Raw genomic sequence first — 12,024 nt, forward strand, 5'->3', positions numbered from 1 at the left:
CCCCCTCTCCAACACTCACCCACCCCTCGCGAACCCTCGCACACCCCCTCTCCAACCCTCGCACACCCCCTCTCCAACCCCTCTCCAACCCCTCTCCAACCCTCGCACGCCCCCTCTCCAACACTCACCCACCCATCGCGAACCCTCGCACACCCCCTCTCCAACCCTCGGACACCCCCTCTCCAACCCTCGTACGCCCCCTCTCCAATCCTCGCACACCCCCTCTCTAACCCTTGCACAAACCCTCTGCAACCCTCACGCACCCCCTCTCTAACCCTCGCACACACCCTCTCCAACACTCACCCACCCCTCGCGAACCCTCGCACACGTCCTCTCCAACCCTCGCACACCCCCTCTCCAACCCTCGCACAGACCCACTCCAACCCTCGCACACCCCCATACCGGGCAGCACGGTAGCCTTGTGGATAGCACAATTGCTTCACAGCTCCAGGGTCCCAGGTTCGATTCCGGCTTGGGTCACTGTCTGTGCGGAGTCTGCACATCCTCCCCGTGTGTGCGTGGGTTTCCTCCGGGTGCTCCGGTTTCCTCCCACAGTCCAAAGATGTGCGGGTTAGGTGGAATAGCCATGCTAAATTGCCCATAGTGTCCAAAATTGCCCGTTGTGTAGGGTGGGGTTACTGGGTTATGGGGATAGGGTGGAGGTGCGGATCTTGGGTAGGGTGCTCTTTCCAAGAGCCGGTGCAGACTCGATGGGCCGAATGGCCTCCTTCTGCACTGTAAATTCTATGATAATCTATGAGTTGAAGAAGGCAGCTCGCCAGCATCTTCACAAGGGCCATTGGGATGGGCAATGAATGTTGGCCTAGACAGCGACGCCCATGTCCTTTTGAAGGAACTTGGAAGTACTCACATTGGAGGTAGTTCAGAGCAGGTTCACTAGGTTGATTGCTGGGATGAAGTGGTTGACTTACTAGGAGAAATTGAGCTATTTGGAGTTTAAACTCATTGGAATTTAGAAAAATGAGAGATGGTTTTATTGAAATGTAAGATTGTGAGGTGCACACCTACAAAATAAAATGCTGGAAATTTGAAATGAACAAAAAATGCTGGAAAAGCCTGGTCAGGCAGCAAACCCTTGCACACCCCCCTCTCCAACCCTCGCACACCCACGCTCCAACACTCACCCACCTCCTCCCCAACACTCGCCCACGCTCTCCCCAACACTCGCACAATAAACTGGTGCCAGGGGTCACATTGGCTCACGGGCCACTGTGGAGAGAATCAAAAGAATGTTTCAAGTTGAGTAACCTCTCAGAGAAACTAGGAGCCGGAGTAGGCTATTCGACCCTTTGAGCCTGCTCTGCCATTCAATATGATCATGACCTCTATCTCAGTGCCATATTCCCACTTTCTCCCCATTCCCCTTAATGCTGTTAAAATCTTTCTTGTATACGTTCAGTGACTTGTCCTCCACAGCCTTCTGTGGTAAATAATTCCACAGGTTCACTACACTTTGAGTGAAGAAATATTTCCTCATCTCAGTTCTAAATAATCTACCTTATATCCTGAGACTGTCTCCCCTGGTTCTCGGTTCCAGTATATCACCATTTAAATAATACTCTCCCTTTCTGTTTTTCACACCAAAGTGTTTGGAAAACAGAATAAAGATAGAAATGTAAGAACTTTTTATCAAGTGGAAGGGGGGGGGAAGATGCAGAAAGAACAAAATGGGAAGTTCTATGGTAGGATGGAGAGCAGGGGAGATTAAATAACAAAAGATTTCAGAGAGAGTGGTAATGGATATAGTAAAGAAACAAAATGTTATACCCAAATGTGGTGTGAATGGCTATCTTAAAAAACATCTGAATGCATCTTTAAAGGATAAAGAAAGAAACCAGCCAAGGCTAACCTAGATAAATAAAAGAAGAAAAGAACATATGGAACAAGATAAACGCAGAGTGGGCGGCACGGGAGCACAGTGGGTAGCACTGTTGCTTCACAGCTCCAGGGTCCCAGGTTCGATTCCCACTTGGGCCACTGTCTGTGTGGAGTCTGCGCGTTCTCCCTGTGTCTGCGTGGGTTTCCTCCGCGTGTTCCAGTTTCCTCCCACAAGTCCCGAAAGACGTGCAGTAGGTGAATTGGACATTCTGAATTCTCCCTCAGTGTATCCGAGCAGGCGCCGGAATGTGGCGACTAGGGGATTTTCACAGTAACTTCATTGCAGTGTTAATTCAGCCTACTTTTGCCAATAAAGATTATTTTTAAAAAATCATGACCTAAAGTTGTTGAACTCGAGTTGAGTCCAGAAGGCTATAGAATACCAAGTTGAAACATAAGGTGTTGATCTATATGGTTGCATTCAGCTTTGTGGGAACACAGTGGCAGGCCATGGACAAAGGTCAGCCTTAGGAGCAAGGAGGAGAATTAAAATGAGAAGCGAGCAGGAACTGAATCTCCATTCTCTCCATCCCACTGGTTGCCCAGTACGCATAATCATGAACAGAGAATACGTATACTAAAATAAAAGTAAATTGCTATTTCACTTGGAAGGAGTGCTCAGAGCCTTAGACCGTGCAAAAGGATATGTATTGCATCTCCTGCATTTGCACAAAAAGGTGCTGAAAGGTGTGTTAGGGGTGTTTGAGAAATGGACTTGGGTGTCACAGAGGGAACAGTCCTTTCCAAATATGGGAGTCTTAACAGAGCCATAACCTTTGCAGTATTTAAGTGCTTGATCTCACATGGACTGAACTTTGGCTTGCAACTTACTGGGTTCTCAGCAAGGCGAATGGGACTATACATTTTCCTTCTGGCTCGCAAATAATTAGTCTGGCCTCTTGTTCTCAGCCCTAGTATAATGGAAAATGGGAATTCCTCCCATTAGTTGCCCAAGTACCCACCACACTTCTCGACTGGGTGTAATAGGGCTATAGAATCTTGGTCATATATGTTTGTGGAATCGCTTATTTCAGTCCACCGCTTGCCTCTTTTGGTGTTTGGTTTGCAGATGGCCCCAGGTTGTCACAGCCTGGTGCTGCTCTTGTCTTTGCCTTTTACACTGATCTGTAACTAATGCTCTTTTCTTTCCTTCAGCTATCGCAACTTGGATTTCAGAGTTAAGAGACACCATAGCTTTCTCTGCACATCTTCAAGGTGGGGAGAATACATACAACATGTTTTGCTATTCCAGTGTCACCCTTTATTTACATACTTCTGTCTTGTAATACTTGTAATTCCATTTATTTGATAATTCTTTGATGTAATTGGATATAATTTCTGACATTTTTAACTTTAACTATACATCATGTAACTGTACAAATAGTTGAAATAAATCTGAAAACAGAAATCTTTGCCGTATTAAATGGACTTATTTATTTTGATAGTTTGGATAAATGTTTTTTCTTTTGCAACATTTCTTGCTAAACGACATAAAATGCAAGTTATTCATAGAATCCCTACAGTGCAGAAGGAGGCCATCTGGTCCATTGAGCCTGCACCAACCCTCTGAAAGAGCACTCCAGCCAAACTCACTTCCCCGCCCTATCCCAATTACCCCTTAACTTAACCTGCACATCCCTGGATACTAAGGGGCAATTTAGCATGGCCAATCCACCTAACCTGCACACCTTTGGGCTGTGGGAGGAAACCGGAACAACCAGAGGAAACCCACGCTGACATGGGGAGAACATGCAGACCCCGCACAGTCACCCAAAGCTGGAATTGAACCTGGGTCCCTGGCTCTGTCCTAACCACTGCGCCAGCATGCCGCAATTACAGATGGGAACTTGACTGTTTATTCTTTCTACCCCTTGCCACACCCCTAACCCCAATCCTTGCCAGCTAAGAATTTCTGTACTCACACTGCCTCTCCCTCAGCTGAAATCAGCTCATCCAGAAAAACTAGAGATTGCACGTTCAACTATCCTTACCTGTAATTAATACAATGAATTCAGATGGGTAATGGGGCTAATTATTCCGAATTATTCATTGAGTCCAAGAAAGAATACATGTTGGATATATTGCTTTGGGTACCTGACTCTGAAATTGTCCAGGTACATAGACATTTTACAGGAATCCATTTCATATTGGAGAACTGCAAAGGGTTTTGTTTTGTTTTAAGGTCCTCTGTGAGCAATGCAATTAGCTCTTCCTTGTGATAGCAATTGGTACTGCTTCAGCCCATCTCTTAGGTCCACTGACAATTTTGATAAATTTTAACCCAAAGAAGTGTCTTCAAAGTCAGGCCCAGAATTTTCAATTTTTACTTAATTCATAGTTTTATAATAAATTAGGTTTAAAAAATAGTGTTACCTTATTTTTGAACTGTAACCATAAGACTTGGGAGCAGAATAAGGCCAATCAAGTCTGCTTCACCATTTAATCATGGCTGATATGTTTCTCATCCCCATTCTCCTGCCTTCTCCCCATAACCTCTGATCCTCCTATTAATCAAGAACCTATCTATCTCTGTCTTAAAGACACTCAGTGATTTGGCCTCCACAGCCTTCAGTGGCAAAGAGTTCCACAGATTCACCACCCTCTGGCTGAAGAAATGCTTCTCTTCTCAGTTTTATAGAATCGTCCCTTCAGTTTGAGGTTGTGCCCTGGATTCTAGTTTTTCCTAGTCGTGGAGACAGCCTCTCCACGTCCACTCTATCGAGGCCTCTCCGTATCCTGTAAGTTTCAATAAGATCCCCCCTCATCCTTCTAAACTCCAACGAGTACAGACCCAGAGTCCTCAACCGCTCCTCATATGACAAACTCTTAATTCCAGAGATCATTCTTGTGAACCTCCTCTGGACCCTTTATAAGGCCAGCACATCCTCCCTTAGATACAGGGCGCAAAACTACTTACAATAACATCCATCATCTTGTAAAAGTTGAGGAAACAATGGTAATAATTCTTCAAGTTCTTAAGTTCATATATGTTTTTAAAATGTTGGGATAAAATGCAATTAGAGAACATATTTTGTTGGTTTAACAACATTTTGAATTACACTTATTTAATTTTTAAAATGCTAACTGTAAAGAGCTTTTATACTAAAACAGGCCTTTTTAAAAAAAAATATTTGTTCACGGGATGTGGCTGTCATTGGCAAGGTCAGAATTTATTGCACTTGAGAAGGTGGTGGTGACTGTCCAAACCGCTGCCATTATGCACAAGTGATGAATGGAATGAACCTTTAAGGTGCCTATCTTGTGAATGCTTTGTCCTGGATGGTGTCAAACTTCAGGAGCATTGTTTTTTTTAAACATTTTATTAAGGCATTTATAATTTTATAATAATAGCAGTGAACAGTATACATACAAATATAAACAAAGTGCAAAGGCCGCCTCCCTCCCTCACAAGTCCCACCTCCTCTAAACGATAATCTAACTCCCCCGCCTGCACATCTCGCACACCAGTCCTGTATCCTAAAAAGCTTGCTCATCCGGGCCACCATCATGTGTGCCCGGTGAACAACCTTAAACTGAATCAGGCTGAGCCTGGCACATGATGAGGACGTGTTGACTCTGTTAACGCATCCGACCAAAGACCTGCCTCTATCTCCTCCCCAGCTCATCCTCCCACTTGAGCTTTAGCTCCTCTGTCTGCGTTTCCTCCGACTCCATGAGTTCTTTATAAATATCCAAAACCTTCCCCTCTCCCACCCCCATTCTGGAAACTACCCTGTCCTGTATCCCCCATGGCGGTAGGAGCGGAAAGGTCAAAACCTGCCTTCGCAAAAAATCCATTACCTGTAGATATCTGAATCCATTTCCTGCTGGCAGTTCAAATTTCTCCTCTAAATCCTTCAAACAGGGGAAGCTCCCATCTATAAATATATCCCCCATCCTCTCCATCCCTGCTCTCTGCCATCTCCGAAACCCCCGTCCTGCCGTCCCGGTACACACCGATGGTTACTGCAAATTGGGGCCCAGACCGATGCTCCCTCCACTCTCATGTGCTTCCTCCACTGCCCCCAGACTCTCTGGGCCACCACTACCACCGGGCATATGGAGTACCGGGCCGGCAAGAATGGCAGATGTGCCGTTACCAATGCCCCCAAATTGGGGGCAGCACGGTAGCACAAGTGGTTAGCACTGTGGGTTTACAGGGCCAGGGTCCCAGGTTCGATTCCCTGCTGGGTTACTGTCTGTGCGGAGTCTGCACATTCCCCATGTGTCTGCGTGGGTTTCCTCTGGGTGCTCCGGTTTCCTCCCACAGTCCAAAGACATGCAGGTTAGGTGGATTGGCCATGATAAATTGCCCTTAGTGTCCAAAAAGGTTAGGAGTTATTGGGTTATGGGGATAGGGTGGAAGTGAGGGCTTAAGTGGGTCAGTGCAGACTCGATGGGCCGAATGGCTGTACTGTGTTCTATGTTGTTCTCCCGGCCACGCTCCAGCAACACTTTCTTCACTCGCGGGGTTTTACCCGCCCTCACAAAACCCAAAATCACCTTGTTTACCCGTTTAAAAAGGCCCTTGGGATAAAGTTAGGGAAGCACTGAAAAACAAACAGAAACCTTGGGAGGACTGTCATTGTCACGGTCTGTACCCTCCCTGCCAGTGACAGCGCGAGCATGTCCCACCTTCGAAAGTCCTCCTTCATCTGTTCTATTAGCAGGGTCAAATTTAGTTTATGTAACAGCCCCCAGTTCCGTCCCACCTGGATTCCCAAATAATGAAAGCTCCCTCCCACCACTCTGAACCGCAGCTCTCCCAATTTCCTCTTCTGCCCCCTTGCCTGGATCGCAAACATCTCGCTTTTCCCCATATTCAATTTATACCCCGAAAACCGGCCAAATGCCCCATAAATCCTCATAATCTCTCCCATCCCCCCTAACAGGTCGGAAATATTCAGGAGCAGGTCATCGGCGTATAGCGAGACCCTGTGTTCTACACCCCTCGGACCAACCTCTTCCAGTCCCTTGAAGCCCTTAGCGCCATCGCCAGTGGCTCTATGGCCAAAGCAAACAGCAGTGGGGAGAGGGGGCATCCCTGACTAGTCCCCTGGTGCAATTTAAAATAGTCCGACATCAACCAATTCGTTCGGACCGGTTGTACCACTGGTGCCTGGTTCAACAACCGGACCCAAACCACCCCAACACCTCCCACAAATAGTTCCATTCCACCCGGTCGAAGGCCTTTTCTGTGTCCATCGCATCCACTACTTCCACGTCCCTCCCCTATGGGGGCATCATGATCACATTAAAGAGCCTTCTAACGTTGGCCGTTAGCTGTCTGCCCTTAACAAACCCCGTCTGGTCCTCCCCTATCACCTCTGGGACACAATCTTCTGTCCTTGAGGCCAAGATTTTAGCCAACAGTTTGGCATCAACATTCAATAGGGAGATTGGCCTGTACGACCCGCATAACTCAGGGTTCTTCTCCCGCTTCAGGATAAGTGAGATTGCGGCCTGTGACATTGTCGGGGGAAGAACCCCTTGCTCCTTTGCCTCATTAAATGTCCTCACCAGCAGTGGCCCAACACCTCATAGAATGTTTTGTAAAATTCCACTGGGTATCCGTCCGGTTCCGGGGCCTTATCCGACTGCATGGCCTCCAGCTGCTCTGTTATTTCTTCAATCCCGATCGGGGCTCCCAACCCCTCCACCAACCCTGCTTCCACCTTTGGAAACTTCAACTCACCCAGGAACTGCCTCATCCCCTCTACCCCAGCTGGGGGTTCCGACTCGTATAGCCGGCTATAAAACTCCTTAAACACCCCGTTCACCCCTGCTGGGTCCAAGACCGTGTTCCCAGCTCTGTCCTTCACTCTTCCTATCTCCCTGGCCGCCTCCCTTTTCCTTAGCTGGTGTGCAAACATTCTGCTGGCCTTCTCTCCATACCGCTAGCTGGAAGAAGACAAAGAGTGGTGGTTGATGGGAAATGTTCACACTGGAGTCCAGTTACTAGTGGTGTACCACAAGGATCTGTTTTGGGGCCACTGCTGTTTGTAATTTTTATAAATGACCTGGAGGAGGGCGTAGAAGGATGGGTGAGTAAATTTGCAGATGACACTGAAGTCGGTGGAATTGTGGACAGTGCGGAAGGATGTTACAAGTTACAGAGGGACATAGATAAGCTGCAGCGCTGGGCTGAGAGGTGGCAAATGGAGTTTAATGCAGAAAAGTGTGAGGTGATTCATTTTGGAAGGAATAACAGGAAGACTGAGTACTGGGCTAATGGTAAGATTCTTGGCAGTGTGGATGAGCAGAGGAATCTCGGTGTCCATGTACATAGATCCCTGAAAGTTGCCACCCAGGTTGAGAGGGTTGTAAAGAAGGCGTACGGTGTGTTAGCTTTTATTGGAAGAGGGATTGAGCTTGGGAGCCATGAGGTCATGTTGCAGCTGTACAAAACTCTGGTGCGGCCGCATTTGGAGTATTGCGTGCAATTCTGGTCGCCGCATTATAGGAAGGATGTGGAAACATTGGAAAGGGTGCAGAGGAGATTTACCAGAATGTTGCCTGGTATGGAGGGAAGATCTTATGAGGAAAGGCTGAGGGACTTGAGGCTGTTTTCGTTAGAGAGAAGAAGGTTAAGAGGTGACTTAATTGAGGCATACAAGATGATCAGAGGATTGGATAGGGTGGACAGTAAGAGCCTTTTTCCTTGGATGGTGATGTCTAGCACGAGGGGTCATAGCTTTAAATTGAGGGGAGATAGATATAAGACAGATGTCAGAGGTAGGTTCTTTACTCCGAGAGTAGTAAGGGTGTGAAATGCCCTGCCTGCAACAGTAGTGGAGTCGCCAACACTAAGGACATTCAAATGGACATATGGACAATAAGGGAATAGTGTAGATGGGCTTTAGAGTGGTTTCATAGGTCGGCGCAACATCGAAGTCCGATGGGCCTGTACTGCGCTGTAATGTTCTATGTTGTATATCGCCCACCTCGCCTTCCTCAGCTGCTCCATCGCCTTCCCGTAGACAACAGCCCAAACTCCATCTGTCGCTTCCGCCGCTCCCTCAATAACCCTGCCTCCGGGGCCTCCGCGTATCTCCTGTCTACCTGGAGTATTTCCCCAACCAACCTATCTATCTCTGCTCCCTCCACCTTCCTCCTGTGGGCCAGTATCGATATTAGCTCCCCTCTAGGCCTTCAGCCCTTCCCAAACCATTGCTGCCGAGACTTCCCCCATGTCGTTTATTTCCAGATAGTTCTGGATGGACTCCCTCACACGCCAACACACACCCTCGTCCGCTAACAGTCCAACGTCCAATCTCCATTGCGGTCGCTGGCCCCCCTCCTTGCACACCTGTAAATCCACCCAATGTGGGACATGATCCGACACAGCAATCGCCAAATACTCGGTATCAACCACCCCCTCCAGTAGAGCTCTGTTCAGAATAAAAAAGTTGATCCGGGAGTATACTTTATGTACATGAGAAAAGAAAGAAAACTCCTTCGCTCTTGGCCGACCAAACCTCCATGGGTCTATTTAGCTATGAGGAGCGGTTGAATAAACTCGGTTTGTTCTTGCTGGAACAAAGGAGGTTGAGGGGAGACCTGATAGAGGTCTACAAAATTATGAGGGGCATAGACAGAGTGGGTAGTCAGAGGCTTTTCCCCAGGGTAGAGGGGTCAATTACTAGGGGGCATAGGTTTAAGGTGAGAGGGGCAAGGTTTAGAGTAGATGTACGAGGCAAGTTTTTTACGCAGAGGGTAGTGTGTGCCTGGAACTCGCTACCGGAGGAGGTGGTGGAAGCAGGGACGATAGTGACATTTAAGGGGCATCTTGACAAATACATGAATAGGATGGGAATAGAGGGATACGGACCCAGGAAGTGTAGAAGTTTGAAGTTTAGTCGGGCAGCATGGTCAGCACGGGCTTGGAGGGCCGAAGGGCCTGTTCCTGTGCTGTACATTTCTTTGTTCTTTGTTTGTTCTTTGTACCCCAACCATCTGCTCCATGAACCCCTTTAGTTCCTTCGCCATTGCTGGCATCCTCCCTGTCTTTGAGCTCGACCGGTCCAACCTTGGGTCAATGACCGTATTAAAGTGTCCCCCCCCCCCCCAATGATCAGCTTGTGTGAATCCAGGTCGGGGATCTTCCCTAACACCCATCTTATAAACTCTGCATCATCCCAGTTTGGTGCGTAGACATTTACGAGCACCACCAGTGTCTCCTCCAACTTCCCGCTGACCATGATATACTACCTGCCCCTCATATCCAAAACTATCTTTCCCGCCTCAAATGACACCCGCTTATTAATCAGGATTGCGAAGCTACTAGTCTTGGAGTCCAACCCTGAGTGAAATAACCTGCCGACCCACCCCTTCCTCAATCTGGTCTGATCTGTTACCCTCAGGTATGTCTCCTGTAGATTTGCCACATCCGCCTTCAATCCCCTCAAATGCGCGAACACGCGAGCCCTCTTAACCGGCCCATTCAGCCCTCTAACGTGCCACGTGATCAGCCTGACCGGGAGGCATCTCGCCCACCCCCCCTGCCGATCAACCATCACCCATCTTAGGCCCGCCCTTCGGCACCCTCCATCCTCGACCTCCCATTTGTCTCCTAGCAACAATCCCTCCCCTGTCAGCAGAGCAATTCCCCCCGCCCCCATCCCCATTGACAACAGAACAAATCCAACCCCCTTAAGCAAACTTATCATCTGCTCATCCCCCACTGCGCTTCTGTGAGCTAGCCCGCCCAGCTAGCCTGGTAGCCCTCCCCCATCGCCAAACATCCTACCCACTATTGTTCCCCTCCTCCCCCGCTTGCACATACATATTCAAAAAACACAGTTCCAACCAAACACAAAGAAAAAAAGATCCATCAACCCTTCCCCCACCAGCACCAGGTTAACTTAAAAACTGAGCAACAGCCCAAGAATCAGTACAAAAAACATTTTACATACAGTTTGTCGTGGAAATCATAATAAAGACAAATTCCTCGAGGTTCGATTTAAGGAAATTTATTTACACAAATATACTTGTGGAGAGAGAGTGTTTCAGCTGCAAAGCCAAGGCACCGCACTCTGAGTTATGCAGTCAAAAACTATTATATTTATAGGTTGAAATAAACATCTTTGAAGAGATAAAGCTTGGGAACATGCGCAAGAGGATATATGAATGTTTTGCCCTTGGTTTAAAAACAATTCGAGTACGCATTTTGTTGTCCTTCGGAAGAACAACTTATTATCATAATAATGCAGAGTACAAAATACTTAGTATTTAGTTTACATTACTTGACCTACTTATTTTCGCTCAAAAGCAGTGTTAAAATATAGTTAATATTCCCAGCATGCTTCTAAATTGGTAACTCATTAACTTCCCTTCCACAATTCCCTCCTTGTTGATCTTTTGATCAACATCCTTTAGTAAATGATCATGTCCTCCGTAGAGAAGGGTGGTTTATAATGTATGGGGAACAGATGTACGACAGTTATGAGCTGGTAGCAAGGAGGCAAGGCGGCTAGGGCTGTTCTCCCGTGTTAGTATAATAAAAATATCTTGCGCAAATTAAACAGTAACCATACGACAATCAAGATTCCAATGGCGATTACATTCCAGAACACAATCCTCTGTCCTGACGATCCTACCATCCAAAGCCAAAGTCTCATCCCTCATTTTTGTGTAATCTTGTTACCTCTCTACGAATGTGATCCACCAGATTATCAATTTTTCTGAGTTATCAGGGATGTATGTGCAACAGTTACTTCCAATCAGGGCACAAGTGCCTCCCTTTTCAGCTAACAAGAAACCAAGAGCCATTCTATTCTGCAGGGCAACCGCTCTGACAGCAACCACCTCAGTTTCTATCTGGTTAACAGCTTCTGCAGCGTCATCAGCTACCTGCTCAAGGATGTCTCGTAGTTCGCGTAGTTCGTATGCATTAGTGGCTATTCCTAATGGTGGTATCATTATTCCCAGCATTTGTGCCCATGTCATAATACTTTGTGTCGTCCTATGATGGGGATGGTCCTGCAATTGCTGAATGTGATGCACATAAGGGACTACCTATCCAAAATAGCAGGAGCCTTCCCAATTTTCTGGTGTGGCCACAGATAAAATACGTGCCGTTATATGCGGTCAGGTTTCCTTTACTATCAGTCATCATTAGTCCAA

The 12,024-nt window shown here is 47.2% G+C and overlaps 1 protein-coding gene across 6 annotated transcripts in view; it reads left to right on the forward strand.

Moving 5' to 3' along the window:
- The window catches only part of scfd1 (sec1 family domain containing 1), a 568,533-nt gene extending 565,226 nt beyond the window's left edge, over nt 1-3,307 (forward strand). For all 6 annotated transcript variants that reach the window (XM_072488067.1, XM_072488091.1, XM_072488100.1 and 3 more), the window contains one exon: nt 3,055-3,307. In XM_072488067.1, coding sequence (XP_072344168.1) covers nt 3,055-3,208 — 154 coding nt within the window. In that variant the 3' untranslated portion in view covers nt 3,209-3,307. The remainder of the gene's footprint in view (nt 1-3,054) is intronic.
- The last annotated feature ends 8,717 nt before the right edge of the window (nt 3,308-12,024 follow it).

The sequence above is a fragment of the Scyliorhinus torazame genome, chromosome 2 (genome assembly GCF_047496885.1).
Source record: "Scyliorhinus torazame isolate Kashiwa2021f chromosome 2, sScyTor2.1, whole genome shotgun sequence".
NCBI classification, from domain to species: Eukaryota; Metazoa; Chordata; class Chondrichthyes; order Carcharhiniformes; family Scyliorhinidae; genus Scyliorhinus; species Scyliorhinus torazame.